Source organism: Drosophila bipectinata, chromosome XL, assembly GCF_030179905.1.
Source record: "Drosophila bipectinata strain 14024-0381.07 chromosome XL, DbipHiC1v2, whole genome shotgun sequence".
Lineage (NCBI taxonomy): Eukaryota > Metazoa > Arthropoda > Insecta > Diptera > Drosophilidae > Drosophila > Drosophila bipectinata.
Genome location: NC_091734.1, coordinates 15830677 through 15851375, shown reverse-complemented (window position 1 = coordinate 15851375; position 20699 = coordinate 15830677). Strand labels below are relative to the sequence as shown.

General features: G+C 39.9%; 2 protein-coding genes across 2 annotated transcripts; both read right to left on the bottom strand.

The window, feature by feature from the left end:
- Nucleotides 1-1159: 1159 nt before the first annotated feature.
- On the bottom strand, nucleotides 1160-2691 carry LOC108129890 (alpha-tubulin N-acetyltransferase 2-like). The gene has a single exon (XM_017248183.3). The coding sequence runs from the start codon at nucleotides 2539-2541 to the stop codon at nucleotides 1426-1428; it is 1116 nt and encodes a 371-aa protein (XP_017103672.2). The 5' UTR covers nucleotides 2542-2691; the 3' UTR covers nucleotides 1160-1425.
- Nucleotides 2692-5626: 2935 nt separating this feature from the next.
- Nucleotides 5627-8705, bottom strand: Muc96D (Mucin 96D). The gene is made up of 2 exons (XM_017248196.3): nucleotides 8649-8705; nucleotides 5627-8539 (listed from the first exon to the last, which is right to left on the bottom strand). Exons 1-2 carry the CDS (start codon nucleotides 8662-8664, stop codon nucleotides 5706-5708), a joined length of 2850 nt encoding a protein of 949 aa, XP_017103685.2. The 5' UTR covers nucleotides 8665-8705; the 3' UTR covers nucleotides 5627-5705.
- Nucleotides 8706-20699: the final 11994 nt, after the last annotated feature.

The following is a 20699-nucleotide window of genomic DNA, read 5'->3' as shown; positions in this document are numbered from 1 at the left end:
ACATTTTTTTAGTTTCTTAATACACCTTTATGGAAGAATGGTAACAAAGTGAAATTTAACGAACATAAGTATATTCACTAAAATAAGCTAAATGAAACCTAAACCACAGAAGCTCTTATACTTCTAAACCCATTGCATAGCCATTGCAAAGCCGTAGATCTCAATCTATCTCCTAACCCCTCTTAAGAAGAAACAATGATTCTTATCCTTCCATCCATCGAAGGCCTTCCCTAGGTGTGCTGAGTGTGCTGAGATTAATAAGCTTTTTCAGTTGTAATTAAGGCAATCCTAAGAGCTACTGGTATTTCGTAAGATCTGGAGTGTCCTTGGACATGTCACTGGAGACGGGAGTACCGGGACGGGAAGTTGCGACTCCCATGCCTTGTCGGACTCTACAAAATGTAGTTAATATTCGAAGAAATAATTTTCTGTTTGCGTCCGAACTGAATGAAGTTCATTCAATGAACTATAGAACAACCGAAAGGTATTGCTTCAATTAGACAATTCTTATCAAGTCTTCTTTTAGTTTGGAGGAAATATTGGTAAAAGTAATCAATTTAGTGAATAATAATACCCGCATATTATGAGGGTTCGTCACCGGTATTTTACCTCGTCAAGAGGTTTTTTTATTGGATCTGATTAACCGAAGCCTTGTAGCGCCTAAAAGTTCGACGCCGGTTTCTTTAAGTATACCATGGAAGCTGAGTGGTTCTGAGCACCACTAGCTCCCCCTTGAGGCTCAACTTAGGAATAGGACGTTTTAGAACAATACTCAAAGGGTCAAAATTCCTACCGCTAGTTTATCTTTTTTTCTTAAAAATTTCTTCTAAGATTCCCTGGCCCCGATTGAGATCGATCCCTGTCAGATAATTTTGATAAAACCTAACCTTTCTTCAACCTGGAACACATAAAGACTCTTGATCGAAACCAAAGTTGAAGTTTCATCTGTGCCTACATTTAATATTTTCCAAATATTTATAGGTTTTTGTATACGCCATTGTACATCTATAATCAAGAAGTATTTCAAAGATTTTTCACAAAAGTGAGTTTCTGGCAAATCGAGAATATATTTAATATCGACCCTATGACGCTATACATCCCCATATAACTAAAAACTAAAAGCAGACCTATTTATGCAATGGGTCGCTTTTCTATCGCCGACATTCGGCCAGTGATTGCATTTATGCATATATCCAAAAATTGAAAACACGAGGGGCTATGTTATTTAGGTTGGGGCTGTATTTATAGACAGCTGGTTCTAGGTGCGTTATGAAATTTGAACCTTGATGAAATTTCCAAAAATTAACAGGTACTACTAGAATTTCGAGGTCGGCGGGGAACCCAACAACAGCGCCAAACGAAACCGAAATACGGGCACGTCAATTACGTCGACTTCTGGGGGTATCCTGCGAGGGAGCCTTAGGATCAAAGTCCGGTGCCATGATCTGGGCCATGTGGCTGCATCTCGGTCTGAAATGGATAACGTCTTCCCGGCTGATTTTGTGGCACGGCACTGGAGGTTTCTGATCCTTCACACATTTGATTGCGATTTTGAATTGGAGTTTGACTTGATTCAGTTGTTGGGTTTGATCCAGAGCCTTTGGTGCAGGTGTTATTGCTTGTGTTGGTATTGGTGTTGATCGGGTTGCTGATGGATTTGTTGGAATTAATGTTGGTGTTGGTTTTATTGTTTTGAGTAGTTTTGGAATCGTTGTTCGGGAACTGCGAGTTTTTGACAAAGTTGTTGGTGGTTTTCGGTGGTGGTGGGCTAACATTCTTATTAGCGTTGGAATTTTTGTTGCGGTCGTCCAAAATTTGGATGTTAAACGTGTCCGGAGGATTAGCCACACGACCACGACACGGCATGCTGGCAATGGGTCCGGCACAGGCAACTGAAACACCTGATCCGCAAGCACCTTCGTTTTTCTGACCCTGCGAGTCCAGGTCGTCAAAGAATCCGTCGTAGACCACGAATCTATTGCCCTGCGTAATGGTACGCACCAGACCGAAATGCTTTCCCAGGAAACCTATCATCTTCGGGGAGGGACGATCCACAGAGACCTTGCAGGGCGACCAGCCTTGATCGGCGAGCATCTTGTCGAAGATACGCTTGCCAAGCCCGCGACGTTGACGAGACTCGTGAATGTAAAAGTCCAGGATGGCCGGGGTCTGGTTCGCCCGACGGCACGCGCCCTTCTCGTCGAACAGGTAGAGGTTTTTGGTGCCAACCTTGAGCAACCCGGTCACCGCCCAGCGTCCCGACTTGTCGTCTGCCATCAGATAGGTCACCTGGGTGTTGGTGTTGGCGAGCATTTTCTCCGCCGTGGTCACTGGAATCCTAAGGCCCTGGGCCACCGCCGACAGCTGCCCCATCTCATCAATTATCCGGTTCAGCTTGCATGCCGGTGTAGGTGGTTCGGCCCCCTGCCGATTTTGGCGTTTCAACAAGGCAGTTGGTGTTTGTGGGCGCAATAGGTCGGGCTGGACACGAATGATCTCCTGCGGGAACAGGTCCTTGATGTCAAACTCAAACTCCACCATTTTTGATATTTAGGTTTTTTGAGATGTTGGTGGCTCAGCCGGCTCATAACTTGTGATCCTTTCGGGGCATATGCCCCAAGGTACGGTTTGACAGATTTCTCTCTGGTGTTTTACTCTATTTGGGAAAACCAAATCTTTCTTCCAAATTCAATATTTCTATTGTCTTTGAGAAACCTTGCAGAGGGCGTTATAATCTTGATCAAATGTGTGAGATCTCCAAAAGTGTGAGGAGAGAGATAAAGTATACATATTCTTGATTAGGATCACCCCCTGAGTTGATACAAGCATAAGTAAATTGATCCGAACTACCAAATTTCATATGGATTTCATATGGAAATTTCATATATACCAACTTTGGAATTCGGGAGATAGAAGCTTGGGACTGTTTTTTAGATTTTGTATTGTAATAAATTGGTTATATTATGATATTCTCATAAGGATCTACCAACTATATCGGATGTTTGCCATATATGTATATCCGGTTTTAACTGCAAGGGTTTATCAACTTCCGCTTCGGCCGAAGTTAACTTTCCTTTCTTGTTATACCCTTGCAGAGGGTATTATAATTTTGTCCAAAAGTGTGCAACGCAGTGAAGGAGACATCTCCGACCCTATAAAGTATATATATTCTTGATCAGGATCACCTCCTGAGTTGATATGAGCATGTCCGTCTGTCCGTCTGTCCGTCTGTCTGTCTGTCTGTCTGTCCGTTTCTACGCGAACTAGTCTCTCAGTTTTAAAGCTATCGACTTGAAACTTTGCACACACCTTTCTTTCCTTTGCACGCAGTATATAAGTCGGAACGACCGGGATCGGCCGACTATATCCTATAGCTGCCATATAACTGATTGATCGGAAATGGTATAACTTTGGTGTTTTTAGAGTTAGAGAGTTCAAATTTGACACGAGAGCTATTTTTAGCAAAACATTACGACATGCCAAATTTCATAAGGATCGGACGACTATATCCTATAGCTGCCATATAACTGAACGATCGGAAATGACCCAACTTTCGTGCTTTTGAAGATAGAATGCTGGAATTTAATACAGATTCTATTTTTGGTCAGTTGATCCAACCTACCAAATTTCATAAGGATCGGCCGACTATATCCTATAGCTGCCATATAACTGAACGATCGGAAATGACCCAACTTTTGTGTTTTTGAAGATAGAAAGCTGGAACTTGGTACAGATTCTATTTTTGGTCAGTTCATCCAACCTACCAAATTTCATAAGGATCGGCCAACTAAATCCGATGGTTGCGATATATATCCGGTTTTAACTGCAAGGGTATATCAACTTCGGCTTCGCCCGAAGTTAGCTTTCCTTTCTTGTTATACCCTTGCAGAGGGTATTATAATTTTGTCCAAAAGTGTGCAACGCAGTGAAGGAGACATCTCCGACCCTATAAAGTATATATATTCTTGATCAGGATCACCTCCTGAGTTGATATGAGCATGTCCGTCTGTCCGTCTGTCCGTCTGTCCGTCTGTCTGTCCGTCTGTCTGTCCGTCTGTCTGTCCGTCTGTCTGTTTCTACGCGAACTAGTCTCTCAGTTTTGGTTCGGAACGGCCCGGATCGGCCGACTATATCCTATAGCTGCCATATAACTGATTGATCGGAAATGGTATAACTTTGGTGTTTTTAGAGTTAGAGGGCTAAAAATTGACATGAGAGCTATTTTTGGCAAAATAATATGACATGCCAAATTTCATATGGATCGGCCGACTATATCTTATAGCTGCCATATAACTGAACGATCGGAAATGACCCAACTTTCGTGTTTTTGAAGATAGAAAGCTAGAACTTGGTACACATTCTATTTTTGGTCAGTTAATCCGACCTACAAAATTTCATTAGGATCGGCCGACTATATCCTATAGCTGCCATATAACTGAACGATCGGAAATGGTATTTGGTAGAAATATCAATTTTGTATTTTTGAAGATAGAAGCTTGGGACTTTTTTTCGATTTTTTATTGTAATTGATTGGTTTTATTATGATGTAATCATAAGGATTGGCCAACTATATCCGATGTTTGCAATATATATCCGGTTTTAGCTGCAAGGGTATATCAACTTCGGCTCCGCCCGAAGTTAGCTTTGCTTTCTTGTTTTTGGTGATTTTGAAAAATAACTGAAATAACCCCTTTGCCGAAAATCATTATGAGAATTATGAGAATCAGCCATTTTTTTTCATTAACTGAAGTAAGTTGCCACTACATTATAAAAAATAAAAAATAATTTCTGGCAATATATATCTGCAATATCCAGCAAAGCATTTGATTCAATCACTCACTCTTGTTGAGTAAACTGAATAATAACCAATCGTAGGACAATGAAGGGCGTAGTTTTACTACATAACCTTATCAATGGCGCTGTAGATCCACCAGCATTTACTAATACGCTTAAATTTTAACATTTCCAATAGAAGGACTAGAAACTTTAGTCCTCTATTCTCTAGCCATTGTAGCTCGACATATGCACACACGACCCTGTAAGGGTCTTATGTTCGAACTACAATGGTATGTACTCTATAACATCTGTTTCCTGTCCTTCATAATAAAAATCTAGTATTTTAAAATCCTTACTAACTCCTCTTAGCTTTATAAATAATAAATAGATTAATATATACTAATAAATCGTTTCTCGAGCGTCCCTCGGTCGTCTGGGCCTCTATGATGAATGCAGGAATGCTAGCTGATGCTCTAATTGATGCACAAGCCATTTCTGGGCTTCCTAAAGTGAAGTACTATAAATAAATTATATATTTATCTTTTAGATATATAAATGCTTTTCTTCGATCAGCAAAGGCCTCTATTGCATCATTTCGCGTTTCTTTTGTTTGAATCTGCAAACAGTTATTCTAACAACAATATTCTCTCACTATTTTCGCAAGTCGTTATGCGTCAGCGACCCTTAGTCAATTAGACAAATTATAAAATGGACGTAGCATATCCATAGCTTTAAGCACAAGCTGGGGTAAAAAAAATATATTGGGGTATAGCTCTACCTACATAACATAAATAAGAAAAATAAAAACATTTTTGTTTTTATATTAGCTCTTTAAAAGCTTTTGCTCTTTTATTACTTATATGCATTCTACAATTTTTAAGTATTCCATGTTTCCATGTTTTTCGAAAGCCATCAGTTGGTTCGTCCCTTTAAGATTGGATGCAGCTTGTGTTCTCGGGAAGATCGCACATGCCCTTGGCTCCATTGAAGTACTTATCACCGCAGCTCACCTTCAGAGCGCGTTGGTGCCGACAGATGTAGTATTCACTGCAGCTTTTTGGCGACGCCATCAGGAATCCGTCGGGCTTGCCGGAGCAGGATACTTCCAGTCCAGTTCCAGATCCAGTGGACGTGAGTCCCGCCAAATGAGCCACTTCCCACAGAAGCTTGCTCAGGGGATTTCTGCGGACGGGGTTACGGTTCGCCTGGGTAGCTGCCATTGCCTTTGACTTGGACTTCGACTTCGAGGCCGCGGTCGACTCGCAAGTCGTTGTTGGTTCAGAGTCGGGGCAGGCTGTTGTTGTAGTTACTTTTGACGAACAAGTAGTGGTCGTTGTGGAGGCGTCGTCTTCTGGAGAACAAGCCGTGGTCGTAGTCGTTGTTTTTGGAGAGCAGGTGGTTGTCGTAGTTGTCTCCTTAGGAGCGCAAGTTGTCGTGGTTGTTGTCGTGGTGGTCGTTGTGGTGGAAGTCGTTGTAGGGGCACAAGGTGTTGTAGTTGTTGTAGTGGTTGTTGTCGTTGTTGTGGAAGTCGTTGTCGGAGCACAAGGTGTTGTAGTGGTTGTTGTAGTAGTTGTTGTTGTGGTTGTCGTTGTAGTGGAAGTCGTTGTAGGGGCACAAGGTGTTGTAGTTGTGGTGGTGGTTGTTGTAGTAGTTGTTGTGGTGGTCGTGGTAGTGGTTGTCGTTGTCGTTGTGGTGGAAGTCGTTGTAGGGGCACAAGGTGTTGTAGTTGTTGTAGTGGTTGTTGTCGTTGTTGTGGAAGTCGTTGTCGGAGCACAAGGTGTTGTCGTGGTGGTTGTAGTAGTGGTTGTTGTGGTAGTTGTTGTAGTGGTTGTCGTTGTGGTGGAAGTCGTTGTAGGGGCACAAGGTGTTGTAGTTGTGGTAGTGGTTGTTGTCGTGGTTGTCGTAGTAGTTGTTGTGGTGGTCGTGGTGGTGGTTGTCGTTGTGGTAGAAGTTGTTGTAGGCGCGCAAGGTGTTGTAGTTGTCGTAGTGGTCGTTGTCGTGGTTGTTGTGGTAGTTGTTGTTGTGGTTGTCGTTGTGGTGGAAGTCGTTGTAGGGGCACAAGGTGTTGTAGTTGTGGTAGTGGTTGTTGTAGTAGTTGTTGTGGTGGTCGTGGTAGTGGTTGTCGTTGTGGTGGAAGTCGTTGTAGGGGCACAAGGTGTTGTAGTTGTGGTAGTCGTTGTTGTCGTGGTTGTTGTAGTAGTTGTTGTGGTGGTCGTGGTAGTGGTTGTCGTTGTGGTGGATGTCGTTGTAGGGGCACAAGGTGTTGTAGTTGTGGTAGTCGTTGTTGTCGTGGTTGTTGTAGTAGTTGTTGTGGTGGTCGTGGTAGTGGTTGTCGTTGTGGTGGAAGTCGTTGTAGGGGCACAAGGTGTTGTAGTTGTGGTAGTGGTTGTTGTTGTGGTTGTTGTAGTAGTTGTTGTGGTGGTCGTGGTTGTAGTAGTTGTTGTAGTAGTAGTTGTTGTGGTAGTTGTTGTAGAGGTTGTCGTTGTGGTGGAAGTCGTTGTAGGGGCACACGGTGTTGTAGTTGTGGTAGTGGTTGTTGTAGTTGTGGTAGTGGTTGTTGTCGTGGTTGTTGTCGTGGTTGTTGTAGTAGTTGTTGTGGTGGTCGTGGTAGTGGTTGTCGTTGTAGTGGAAGTCGTTGTAGGGGCACAAGGTGTTGTAGTTGTCGTTGTGGTTGTTGTCGTGGTTGTTGTGGTCGTTGTTGTAGTAGTGGTTGTTGTGGTAGTTGTTGTAGTGGTTGTCGTTGTGGTGGAAGTCGTTGTAGGGGCACACGGTGTTGTAGTTGTGGTAGTGGTTGTTGTAGTTGTGGTAGTGGTTGTTGTAGTTGTGGTAGTGGTTGTTGTCGTGGTTGTTGTAGTAGTTGTTGTGGTGGTCGTGGTAGTGGTTGTCGTTGTAGTGGAAGTCGTTGTAGGGGCACAAGGCGTTGTAGTTGTCGTTGTGGTTGTTGTCGTGGTTGTTGTGGTCGTTGTTGTAGTTGTGGTTGTTGTAGTAGTTGTTGTAGTGGTTGTCGTTGTGGTGGAAGTCGTTGTAGGGGCACAAGGTGTTGTAGTTGTGGTAGTGGTTGTTGTCGTGGTTGTCGTAGTAGTTGTTGTTGTGGTCGTTGTTGTCGTGGTTGTCGTTGTGGTGGAAGTCGTTGTAGGGGCACAAGGTGTTGTAGTTGTCGTTGTGGTTGTTGTCGTGGTTGTTGTGGTCGTTGTTGTAGTAGTGGTTGTTGTGGTAGTGGTTGTAGTGGTTGTCGTTGTGGTGGAAGTCGTTGTGGGGGCACAAGGTGTTGTAGTTGTCGTAGTGGTTGTTGTAGTGGTTGTTGTAGTAGTGGTTGTTGTGGTAGTGGTTGTCGTTGTCGTTGTGGTAGAAGTCGTTGTAGGGGCACAAGGTGTTGTTGTTGTTGTCGTAGTGACCTTATCACAGGGTGGTGTCGTCGTTGTGATCTTGGAGCAGGGTGGGGGGGTCGGGGTAGAGTCCTTGCATGGCGTAGCCGTATCTCGGACTACTTTTTTTGCCTCTGGCTGCGCCGCTGCCACTACTGCACCCTCCGTGCAACCGGGATTGTAGGAAACACAGCTTCGGGTCTTGAAGTCATAGTACTTGGGGCAAGCGTATTCCGTGGCAATTCCATTATGGCATTCGTAAAATCTGGAGCAGCTTCCGGGGACCAGGGCCCGGATTCCGTTCGCCTTATTGCGACAGATCAGATGTCCAGGCTGACTTGAAACGCTGGCACCGAAGGCGGTGCTTGCAGCAACTGCGACGAGCAGCAGGGCAAAAGCTGTGAACGAGACTCATTAGTTTTATTCACGCTTTCACTTCAAAACATATTAAGTTATGCACAAAAAAAAAAGTGGTTCTTAAAGAATCGTTTTGCACAGGCGTATTACCGTAAACGTTCCTCATGTCTGCCGATGATGAAGTTCTCAATTCTCAGACTCAGAGGATACTGTGATAACTGCAGTTCTTGGTTCCTCTATTTATACCTCGCCAATTTGCCAAAAAGAATCATTAATAAATTGCAAACATATTTGCAAAATGAGACGAAATGTGTAACACGATGTCGATTTCTTCCTTATCAGAATTTCCTCCTAATCAAAATCATAGACTCTATTGTACCACTCTTCAACCTGCACCTTTTCATACAAAATTATTTTTTTACATTTTACTGACTTATAGAACTTATTGCAAACGGAAATCGAGTAAACCTTATCTAAATTAATTGAAGAAATGCGTATAAAACAATCGCTATTAGCCAAAATATAAGAGGTCGAATATTTTAAAGCAAAAACAATCAAATGAAATAAAATCATTTGGCATTTAAAATGCAACTGATAGTATATCTTATCACATTTCTGTGGAAATTCAGCCTCTATGTCCAAATGTTTTAATAGAACTTTAGATAATAAAGTCTGATGATACTACCTGCTGCGACTAGAAACACCCAAATTTGACCTTCCGTTTCATGTAGTACAAGCATAAGTTATTTTTACCTCCTGAAACGTGTCTACAGATCCCAGACAGCTACACATGTATGCGCTTGCTTGCACTGATTTTAACTTTTAAGTTTTTAAGAGCTTAGACCATCCAGAAACTTTTGAAGTTTGAATTTTACCCTATAAAGTTAAGATCTGGATAGGTTAAGACAAGTACCCTAAGGATAAGAAGAAATACTGAAAAGAACAATATTTTCAAAGGTGTTAGTATATTTTACTATATTTCGGTACACCTTTAACGAGTTAGATCACCTACCCACTTACTCGTGTGACATGCAATGCGGTATGTTTCTATAAACTTTAAACACGTTTTTCTCGAAACCTTTTTTTTAGCTTGTGCCAATGATATCTCCAGTTTTTTAGATGCGATTACAAAAATATTATAGCATATATACATTGAATAAAAAAAAATGGGAAGTACATATTCTTTTGTATTCCTGCTACCAAAAATAACCAATAAGTAAGTAAGCGAGCTAAAAGTAAAAAAAGTTCCCTAAATTTAACTTTTTGACTTTGATGCCTATATGTACATTTTTTTTTTCAAATTTATCTATTCTAATAGACTGTTTACATTTTTTGTCAGTTGACTAGGAAAGGCCTAGGAAAGGAAAGGACAAGATCTAGGAATGGACAAGATCAGGCATTTTGGATCCGTAATTTTGATTTAAAAAAAAAAAAAAAATGTTTTTATAGTCACTAATAAAATACCACTAACTGGTCAAAAGCAGAATCCCGTATTCTTTTTCAGATTCCCACAATAAATTGTAAAATATTGGTCGTTTTTGACCGAAATGATCGAGAAAATTGTAGAACAGTGAAGCAGAAATCTCTGACCTTTGTGTCGATATAAGCAGTTAGTCGTTGTTTCTTTTAAAACTATCGACTTCAAATTTTGGACGTATACTTCTCTTTTACCAGAACATACATATGAATGTACATAAGTCGGCAGGGATCGGTCTATAGCTGTCATTTAACTAAAGAGCGGAAATGTCAAACCTTCAGTGTTTTTAGAAATTTAAGATTGGGTCTTTGCTGTGTTTAAGATTAGGGCTGCGCTTAGCGTCGGAAGTTCCGATCGAGACTACATATATCGCAACCCAAGAGAAGCGATCGGAAATAAAGCGATTGCTTCAGAAGCCTCAGGGTGAAAACCCTGTGGAATTAGCTTTTTCTTTTAGAATTCCGATGGTTACTGGAAGTACAGATTTTGTGTAGAACCAGGTTCAGTGCGAACAGTCGTGAGCTATGAAAAGGACGCAAAGAAAGAAAACTTGACGAGGAGAATATGATGGGCGGAAGGCCAAAAAGTGTGTCCCGGGTTGAGTAGTGAGGGGTCATCTAGAGAGTCAAAAAACAGACATTTTTGGGACGTTCGAAGGATAATTGTCGAGCCTTCTCTATCCATTACAACACGAGATTTTTGACGGGAAAAGAGATGTTTTTACCGGGTCGACGTGTTAGCCGACATATTGATATATGTACATATTTAAATATATTAATATATTTTGAAATATGTCCTATATCTGCCATATATGTAACTGAACGACCATAAGTACCACAACTTAATGCTTGTTCAGATAAAAGTTTTTCTTTTTCAGAAAATTTTTTTTAAATTAATATTTCTTGAAATTCTTTTACCAATATTCCCATACGAATCGAACAAATAAAACAGATGCGGTATATGTAGATTTCCTTTTATTTTAGGAAAGTGAAGCCATATAGTAAACGGAATAATTTTTAATTATTGTTCATTTTGAAAAAAAAAGAAGTAGGGTGGTAGGTAAGAATGACTTTTTAACACTCTATTGGATTGTGGGTAAGCTAGTGGTTTGAATAATAATCCTCTCTTTCAAATATTCCTAAAGATATTTCTACAGAATAACTAATTGGCTAATTGGCTGAATATCAAACACTATTTCAAATAGTGTCAGCTACACAGAATGACCCCATTTATGAAAGAATTCCACAATTTATTCGGTAGCCTGATTCGGTAGAATAGTCCAGCCTGAAATTAAAGCAAAAATCTGCAGAAAAGCACAAAATATCGAGTTAAATAGGGGGAGGAAAAATCGGACATTTAAAAATATCTGTTACTATGTAAAAAGGGGTAGATCACAAAGTTATCTAGTTGCTCAACCCCCTAAAGAAATGAAGGCTCCAACCCTAATACACCCAAACCCCCCTAAGAAATATGGAAAGGAAAAATGTAAAAAATTACACTAATTTAATTTCTCTGTGAGAGAGCCATACCCCCACCAACCTTTAAAAACACATACCCCCGCCCCTAGAGAGGCCAACCCTTGGTTATTAAAATTTTTCCTTTTTAAAAATAAATGAAAACTAAATAGAAACGGAAGGAGCGGGGTGGGGTGGTGTTGGTGCGGTTCTAGATTTGATTTTACCCCATTTCACTCTTCACCGTTTTTTATCCCCCTGCCCCCTGGCTTGTCGCTTGTCCGTTTTTTTGGCAAAAAAACTTTTTAACCCTTTTGTTTAATTAAAAAACACAGAAAACGAATGGCTAAAAATCGGTGGAAATTTTCGAGGAGAAGTGGGAAAGCCTGCAAGAAAGCCAAGGCAAAAGAAGAAGACGCGAAAGGACGCAGGACATCTGGCGTTGAATTTTAAAATGTTTTTCAATACAAAGACAGCGAAAAAATAAAGAAAATAAAACCAAAACGGGGCAAAAAAAATTAAAAGCAAAGTACATAAATTTCCACAGCCGTTGTCCCAAAAAAAAAGAGAAAAAAGGGGTAAGTGGTGTAATGGGTGGTGGGGGGAGGGGGTTGTACAAGGGGTGGGTAAGGGGCCTCTGGAAAAGGGGGTTGTGTGCTGGGAAAACCAAAGAAAAAGTATAGTAATTATTTTGCATTTGCGTAGATAAAATTAACGATGATGGCCAAAGCGCAGAAAATGAAGAAAAGAAAGCAAACGGCAAAAAAGGGGAAGAAATGCGAGAAAAATCGGTATGGTCAGAGGCGTTGGAGAGAGTGAGATGCAGTGCAGGGCCTAAGAGTGTCTTAAAAGAGTTGGAGTGTCAGACAAAGACAAAGAGACAGAGGCGGACAGTGACAATGGGTCGACTCCCACTCCACTCCCACTCCCACTCGCCACTAACCCCATCATTATGCCAATTCAGCTGTCAAAACTTTGTGCGTATTTTAATTTTTCTTCGCGTTTCTTTTCCTTCTATTTCCACTTTTTTGGGTTTTCGTATTTTTTGAATTTGTCGCGCTTTATGGCCCGTAAGACCTTCTAGGGTTTGGGGGGCACTGGGGGGGGGGGGGGGGGGTTAGGGGGGGCCGGTACTGCCCTTAAGTGCGTCGGCTTGATTTTTGTTGCTGTGATTTCGCCGCCTTGCCCATCATTTGAATATGCATGGGTGTGGGTGTGTCAAAGGGTGCAGGAAGGGCTGGGGGTTGCCAGGCGCAGGGCTTTGATGGATGACACGTGCGTAGGCGGACAGGGGGTACTCGCAGGGATTAGGGTCTTGGAAAAATGATACGATAACTGATTAATATCTTCACTCGAAAAAAGTGTCATTAATGCTACAACTTTACATTTTTTTTCTAATTTTTTTGAAAAATTATTATGATGTAAATTATTATAGCTTTTAATATAGATTAATACATTTTGTTATTACATATATTTATACATCAAAATTTTTTAATGTTTTAAAGAAGTAATTATATACATATTTATACTAATTTATAGTAAAATATTTCAACTGAATGGAAAGTTCTTCGCAAACTAGTCTTAGTTTTAAAGCTATCGACTTGAAACTTTGCATGCAGTATAAAAGTCGGAACGGCCAGGATCGACAGACTATATCCTACAGCTGCCTGAACTGAACGATCGGAAATGGTATTTGGTTTTTGGTAAAAACACCAACTTTAGTATATCTGCAGATAGAGAACCTTCTGTTTGGGACAGATTATAATTATATATTCTAATAAATTGGTTTTCTAATAAAATTATATATTATAAAATAAATTATAAAGAGATATATCCGATCATAACTGCAGGTATATCAACATCGGTATCAAGTTAGCTTTCCTTTCTGGTTTTAACTAAGTTACTTTACATTGTAAAGTTAACAATTACTACATATTTTCTTTAAAAGCACATTACAATTAGGTTCCCCCAAATGATCTTAATATTTAGTAGGAAAAATAAATTTGGAATAATTCATTATCCCCCGCAAGTGACGCTGCTGAATTGGCAAAAGGAAAAAAAACTCATTTCCCTCCTTATCCTTTAGTCATTTTCCGTTCCTTACGCACTTTTCCCATTTTATTTTGCTTTTTTATTTATTCTTTTTTTTGCATACACAAAAAGCTGGGCTGAAAAAAAAAATAAAAAAGGGGTTGATTATGGTCACTAGCAAATTGGTAGTACGCACCCCCGGCCCCCACTGACAGGTCCAGTTCTGGACCAACCGACGTCGACAAGGACAAAAAACAAAAAGTTGGAAAAGTGGTTGATTTTACTTTATTTATTTACGCTTTTTTCTTCTAGATTTTTGGTTTTTTTTCGCGCCCGCTAAGACTTTTGGTACTCTTCTCCTGCTTAGAGATATATAATATAGAAAGGATATTAAAAGTACATAACCGAAGGGCTGGCCCTCCTCTGTTTCTAATGGTTTTTGAATTTCGTAATAATTCATTGGCATTTTCGTCTAATGCGCCACCGAAGAAGAAAGTTTTGAATAAAAGTAAGAAATAGGAGAGGTACAGTTGGCGGCAAAAGGGTTTTCCTTGCTGGAGGTCTAATTAGCCAGGACAAGAACCCTCTGTGTATGTAGGTGTGTGTGACATTGAAATGTTCGATTGAAACTAAAGGGGGGGTTGGGCTTAGAGGTTGATAAAAAATTTAAAAGCCAGCATACAGGGAGAAATGTCAAATAAACAAAATAGAAAGACAGACAAACGTTTTCGCATTTTCTTTTTATACCCGGTACTCGTAGAATACAAGGGTATATTGTAGTCGTGTGAATGTATGTAACATGGAGAAGGAGTCATCTCCGACCCCATAAAGCTTATTTATTCTTGATCAGCAAAAATAGCCGAGTCGATATAGCCATGTCCGTCTGTCCGTCTGAACACGTGGATCTCAGGGACCATACGAGATGGAGCTATAGGATTTGTCATGGTTTGTTTCCTAACGCCCTCCCGCCCCGATTTTCGGCCGATTTTTTGAGGAGATAAATACAATTTCATATAAAAACGGACTAAAATTATGAACGAGTGGATCTCGAAGACTAAAAAAGATAGAAGTATCAAATTTGGAACTGAGTACCGGGTATAACATAGTCGGGAAACTCGACCATAGCCATCGTTTCTTGTTTTTTGTTGCTTTTTTTGGCCAGCGGCAAAGTGAAAGTTGGAAGGAAGAAAGGGGCAAACGGGGCTAAAGGCGAGAGTCCAGACGAAAGTGAAAGTCAAATGGGGGTAGCAACTCACATACTGAGAGACGCGTGCCACACACATGTGCCACACTCACTCGCAGCCACACACATACACAAAAGCTAAAGAACGTAATCGCACGTAAGTCCTGCCGTCCAGTAAAAAATGCAAAAAAAATGCGAAAATCGAAAACAGGAAACGAGAAAAACTGCCAGGCGTCCTGTGTAAAAAATTCATGCGCGTATGCGTATGTATGTGTGTGCTTGTGTAACTGTGTGGCATGGTCGAATAAACAGCCTGCCCCTGCCCCTGCCCCTGGCCCGGTTCCTGCCTCCCCGCACCCCTGTTAACATGTCCGCGTCAGTCACAAGTCATTGAATGTCCTTCGCCTTTGCAGCTGCCGGCAATTCCCGGCCAATACCACTACCAACACCCAAGCGAACTCAAGCCCCGCCAGACATCGCCGCTTCAAATTTCAATATATTGAATAATACAGAGATCAAAAAGTTCCCGGCCATCTCTTAGCAGGTGGCACGCACCGGGCAGGGGCCAGTGGGGTGGCGCTACTGGAAGTACATTTGGGAAATTGAAATACTCAGATCGAGCCTCAAAAATCAGGCTGAATTTGGGTTGGGTATGATTGAACCTTCCTCAGAGATCCTAATTTACATTAATATTTAAACGGTAAAGATTCTAAAATGATGAAAATTCTAACTCTTGCTTCGACTAGTAAACAACGCTTTTGAGGACTTTTGCTAAAGTAAAAAAAGCGTAAAAATTAAATTTTCAGTTAATAAAGTTAATAGATTAAAAAACCTGTTCAAATGGGTAAGCAAACACAAATTTATTGAAACTCAGAAATCGGCTTGAAATGTATATTTACATATACCCAAACAAGAATAGATTAAACATCCTGTATAATTGAGTCAAAAATTAATATAAATAATAAAGAAAATTTTTGAAAAAGTCCCAACTCCTATCTTTTTTAGTATCAAAGCTTATTTCTTTAAAGTAGCATACCATGTTCGTGATATTCTGGATTTTCTGAGACGATATAAGCATGTTTCATAATTATTTTGTTAATTCGGAAGGTAAAATAAATATTAAATAAAGGGGTGAAATTCTAATTTACTTAGACTAAAAATGTATTGCTCGTTTTTTAATTAGACTCAACAGAAGCCTGGAGCCGTCCCCTTTCGAGCTTCTGGGCGTGTATTTAAGCAGCTAGAAATCGAGAATAGTAGCCTACGAGTACGATACACAATTATTAATACTAAAGAAATAATCAAATTTGATATTTAATTTGCATTATTGATCTTTGTTTTTGTTGTTATATCCTATGCGAAGTGTATATTAAGACTTCACTACTACACCTTCCACAGATTCCATGCTTAGTTGGTTTAAGTATTACTGGACGATCGGACATCTTATGAAATTCGTGGTGCTGCAGATAAAAATGTGGGGCTAGTTTGAAAAATCATATTATAAGCAATTAGGGGGTACTGAAATTTCATTATCGTCTCATCGGGAAGATACCAATCCTTTCAAGTTAAAATCAATTTTGACTTCGTGGCTTCCTATACTTAACCTTCACATAATACCAAAGCTAAAACTTGATTAGTTTTTCAAAGTTTTGAGTTTTTGGTTTCGTAACAATTTCGAATCATTTTCAAAGTTATAGTTTTGTTTATTACATCTTTGTTTATTTTTTAAATTAACTAATTTAAATGTTCTATATTTAAGTATTTTAAAAATAAAGCAATGTAATAGTTGGAAACCCCTAAAAAACACGTAACATTTTAAATTGTTCATCAAGGCACAATCACAAATGCTGTGGACTATTCCCAGTTGATTGCTACTTAACCCCGGCCCCCAGCCACCACTCCCTTCACACTATCCACCGGCCTAACCCCACTCTGCATCCCCTACCCCTGCAGTCTCCCAGAAGTCGCCCTGCCTTCCTGTTCTTTAAGCCGGATCCTGGCTTGGAAGCCACGCTAATTTCCAAAAGCTTTAGCCAACGGCGCTTATGAGCTCTGGACCCATGAAGTCCGCATTACGTATGTAAAATAGTGCAGAAACCCCACTCTCCCCCACTTGCCTCAATACACACATGGTCCACCACCACTACCTGGCCGCCCTATTGGACTGCCTTGAATAATAATAATACACTCAAAGAAATAAACATATTTACTTGTTTTTCATGAAAATAAATTTATTTCATACTTAAAATAAATAAAGCTTAGATAGTGTTTTGTGATTGATTAATTGATTTTGTAATATTTTACTATTCAAATATTCTTTAGAAATCGTTGGGAAACAATAAGAAAGCATGTAAGGATGGCTATAGGGTATAGGCTCAGATAATAAAATGGTTTATTAATTTAACAAATCACTCACCAACTTTATTTTGTTGTATACTTATGGGTGGTTCAGAACAAGCCTATAGAGAAGCTGAGTAAAAGGCCATAACTCCCCTTAATTAATGCTCTCTTTGAAACAGATCGGCATAATTTTTCTTAATTTTCAGAACACTATAGATACATAGATACCAAGCCTAAAGTTCTGGAAATCGACATGCTAAATATTTTAACTCTATCTTGTATAGTTCCTCAGATCTATAGACTTATACAGACAGACGAACTTCATAGCTTCATATATTGACAAGCCTATTGAGACTATTAATACATTCGAAAGAATTATATTCCATTTTGTTCAACGAGTACCGGGTAAAAAAATATTCCATTAAAGACCTTATAATTTTTATCTTCAGATAGTTATAACTAGAAAGTTTTTAAAAGATCCGGTGATATATATTCCTAACACTTAGAGCCTTTTCAGTAATTTCTCATATAGAAAAAAATTATCCCTTGAAAAGTAACAAGTACCTGGTGTCATATATTCCTTCTTTAAGGTATAATAAGAAAAATATTAATAATAGAATATTATAAATATTAATAATAATCACATTGAAAATAATCATATGGGATTATATGATATACAATAATGAATCCTGATCCAACGAGAATTTTAAATTTAAGTAATATTTAAGCGTAATTTTTGTCAGTGCCAGCGTAGGACACAACTTACGCATTTTACATACAACGAGGGGCTGAAATGGGAGGCTCAAAAATCCAAAGAGGGAGGGGTGGTTGATTTTCCGAGCCAGGAGGCTGGGCAATGGCTTTTATTGTAAGTTAAGTCGCTGTCCATGTGTGTGTGCGCATAGTGGGGTGGTTATTTTGAAGGGGGGAAGACGAGGGGGGAATGAGAAAATTGCGCCTACAGTTTGGCATTCGCAATTCTGCGTCCGTTTTGTGTGTTCGGAAATTTAAAATGTTGTGTGGAAATTGGTTTAGCTATGTATGTGACTGTGTGTGTGTGGAGGGAGCTGGAAGGGGGCTTATGTATGCGTGGCAGGTGGGTGGGTGGCATGGCCAGTAGCCCAGTAGCCCTCCCCCCACTTGCCTACATAAACAAACCAAAAATATATCCAAAGACTCCTGATTGTATGCCATACTCGACTTGAGATTCTCAATTGTAAACTATGCGTATGTATATGTTTGAGAATATACATGGGTGTATGTGTGTTCTAGGCTTGTATGGGTGGCCCCTCGCTGTGTGTGTTTAGGTAAGCAAACTCGGGTCCAAGTTTTCCAGGTTCGGCCTGTTATTCAGTTAATATTGAGGACACTGTAATATAGGCTAAAAACATAAAAACTAAGCGTAAATTTTTTAAGTTTGAAGTAAAATAGAAAAAACAAAAACAAATTAATAAATTTTATAAAATATTTATAATAGTTTTATTCAATAAAAATATTGCAAAGAAAAGTGACTCCCGGTACTTTTAGTGACATCTCGGTTGCATTTTTGTTCCTGTTGCCTAGTTTTAGGCTAGCCAAAAATAATTTTAGTAGTTGAAGAAAAATGGTTACAACTTTTTAAAGTTACAACTTTAAATATGTACATATGTCATTTTAAATACATATTATTTTTTGAGATAAATAAAAATAGTTTGAAAATAAAAGAAAGGAGAGAACATTTCACTAAGTTTTATAGAGTCTTATATAAAATCCAATTTTAAATCTAAAGCAAACCATTTTTTCTTGCACTGTACATAAGGACGAATATAAAGTGTAGATGCTGCCGCAGGCGTTGCTTGTACGTGTGTTGTTGCTTTGATAGTGGATAGTTTGGGGCGGGGGAATGGATAGTTTGGCTGGCCATAAATTAGTAAGCGTCCTTTGTAGTTCACAACCACACAGAACCCCTGGAACACCCACACACTCTGGCAGGCCCCGAATACGAGGCATGTTTTTACATAAATGGGCAAGTCAGCGACATAGCTTGAAAGGATTAAATTCTGTTTTTGTAATTAAGTTGAAATTTATAATCAAGGCGAGTTCTTGTTTGCCTCCGAAGGCAGAGGGATGGACCATTTTCCCCGCTTTATGTACAAGTTTTGGCTAACTTTTGGTCATGCGTGTGTGTGTGTGCGGGGGTGTGAGTGTGGGTGTCTGTGTGGTATCCTTGTTTTTGTGGGGCATTTTGTCTTATGCAAAGTAGTTTTCAAGTTGTGCGACCACAAACAAACAAATGAGTTGGGGAAGCTGTAACTGGTGAAAGTTTTTCTCTCTCTGCACAAGTGTGTGTGTGTGTGACTTGGGTTTTTGTTGTTGCTTTTTTGTAGCTTTGGCATTTGCACGCATCAGCGCATTCGCAATCCGGCGTCCAAATCCATAGCATACTTTTGCGGGCTGCATGTTTAATTTATGACCGAAAGGAAAACATTCTCCTCCGTGTGTGCATGTGTGTGTTTAGTTTTCTTTTTCTTCCAATGGTTTTTTGCTATTTTAAGACCCGAACCCAGTGACTTAGTTCCCACAGCAAATTCTCATATTTGGGTTAAAGTTTTTCAAACGAAACTCATCGAAATGCAAAATCACGGGGACATTCTTCTTGTTCTGTTTTTTTTCCGTTCTGGTTATACCCTTGCAGAGGGTATTATAATTTTGGTCAAAAGTGTGCAACGCAGTGAAGGAGACATCTCCGACCCTATAAAGTATATATATTCTTGATCAGGATCACCTCCTGAGTTGATATGAGCATGTCCGTCTGTCCGTCTGTCCGTCTGTCCGTCTGTCCGTCTGTCCGTCTGTCCGTCTGTCCGTCTGTCTGTCCGTCTGTCTGTTTCTACGCGAACTAGTCTCTCAGTTTTAAAGCTATCGTCTTGAAACTTTGCACACACCCTTCTTTCCTTTGCACGCAGTATATAAGTCGGAACGGCCCGGATCGGCCGACTATATCCTATAGCTGCCATATAACTGATTGATCGGAAATGGTATAACTTTGGTGTTTTTAGAGTTAGAGAGTTCAAATTTGACATGTGAGCTATTTTTGGCAAAACATTACGTCATGCCAAATTTCATAAGGATCGGCCGACTATATCCTATAGCTGCCATATAACTGAACGATCGGAAATGACCCAACTTTCGTGTTTTTGAAGATAGAAAGCTGGAACTTAGTACAGATTTAATTCTTGGTCAGTTGATCCAACCTACCAAATTTCATTAGGATCGGCCGACTATATCCCATAGCTGCCATATAATTGAACGATCGGAAATGGTATTTGGTAGAAATATCAACTTTCGTATTTTTGAAGATAGAAGTTTGGGACTTTTTTTAGATTTTGTATTGTAATAAATTGGATTATATATTCCTATTCCCATAAGGATCGGCCAACTATATCCGATGTTTGCGATATATATCCGGTTTTAACTGCAAGGGTATATAAACTTCGGCTCCGCCCGAAGTTAGCTTTCCTTTCTTGTTTTTGTTTATTTTTATTTGCTGGCCTGGCCGTGACAAGCCGTTGGTACATTAGCACTGGCTGATGGTCCTGCCCAGCAATCAGCTCGGGACAAGCAGCAGGACCAACCACCCACCTCGCCCACGCCAGGGACTAAAAGGGTTGTCTTGTCCTTGTCCGCCTTTGACGGCCGAACGAAAGCCCACAAAATAAAAATCATTTGATAAGAAG

Bases quoted from the DNA above. Each gene is read 5' to 3' on its own strand.
- LOC108129890 (XM_017248183.3), bottom strand. From the start codon at position 2,541: ATGGTGGAGTTTGAGTTTGACATCAAGGACCTGTTCCCGCAGGAGATC.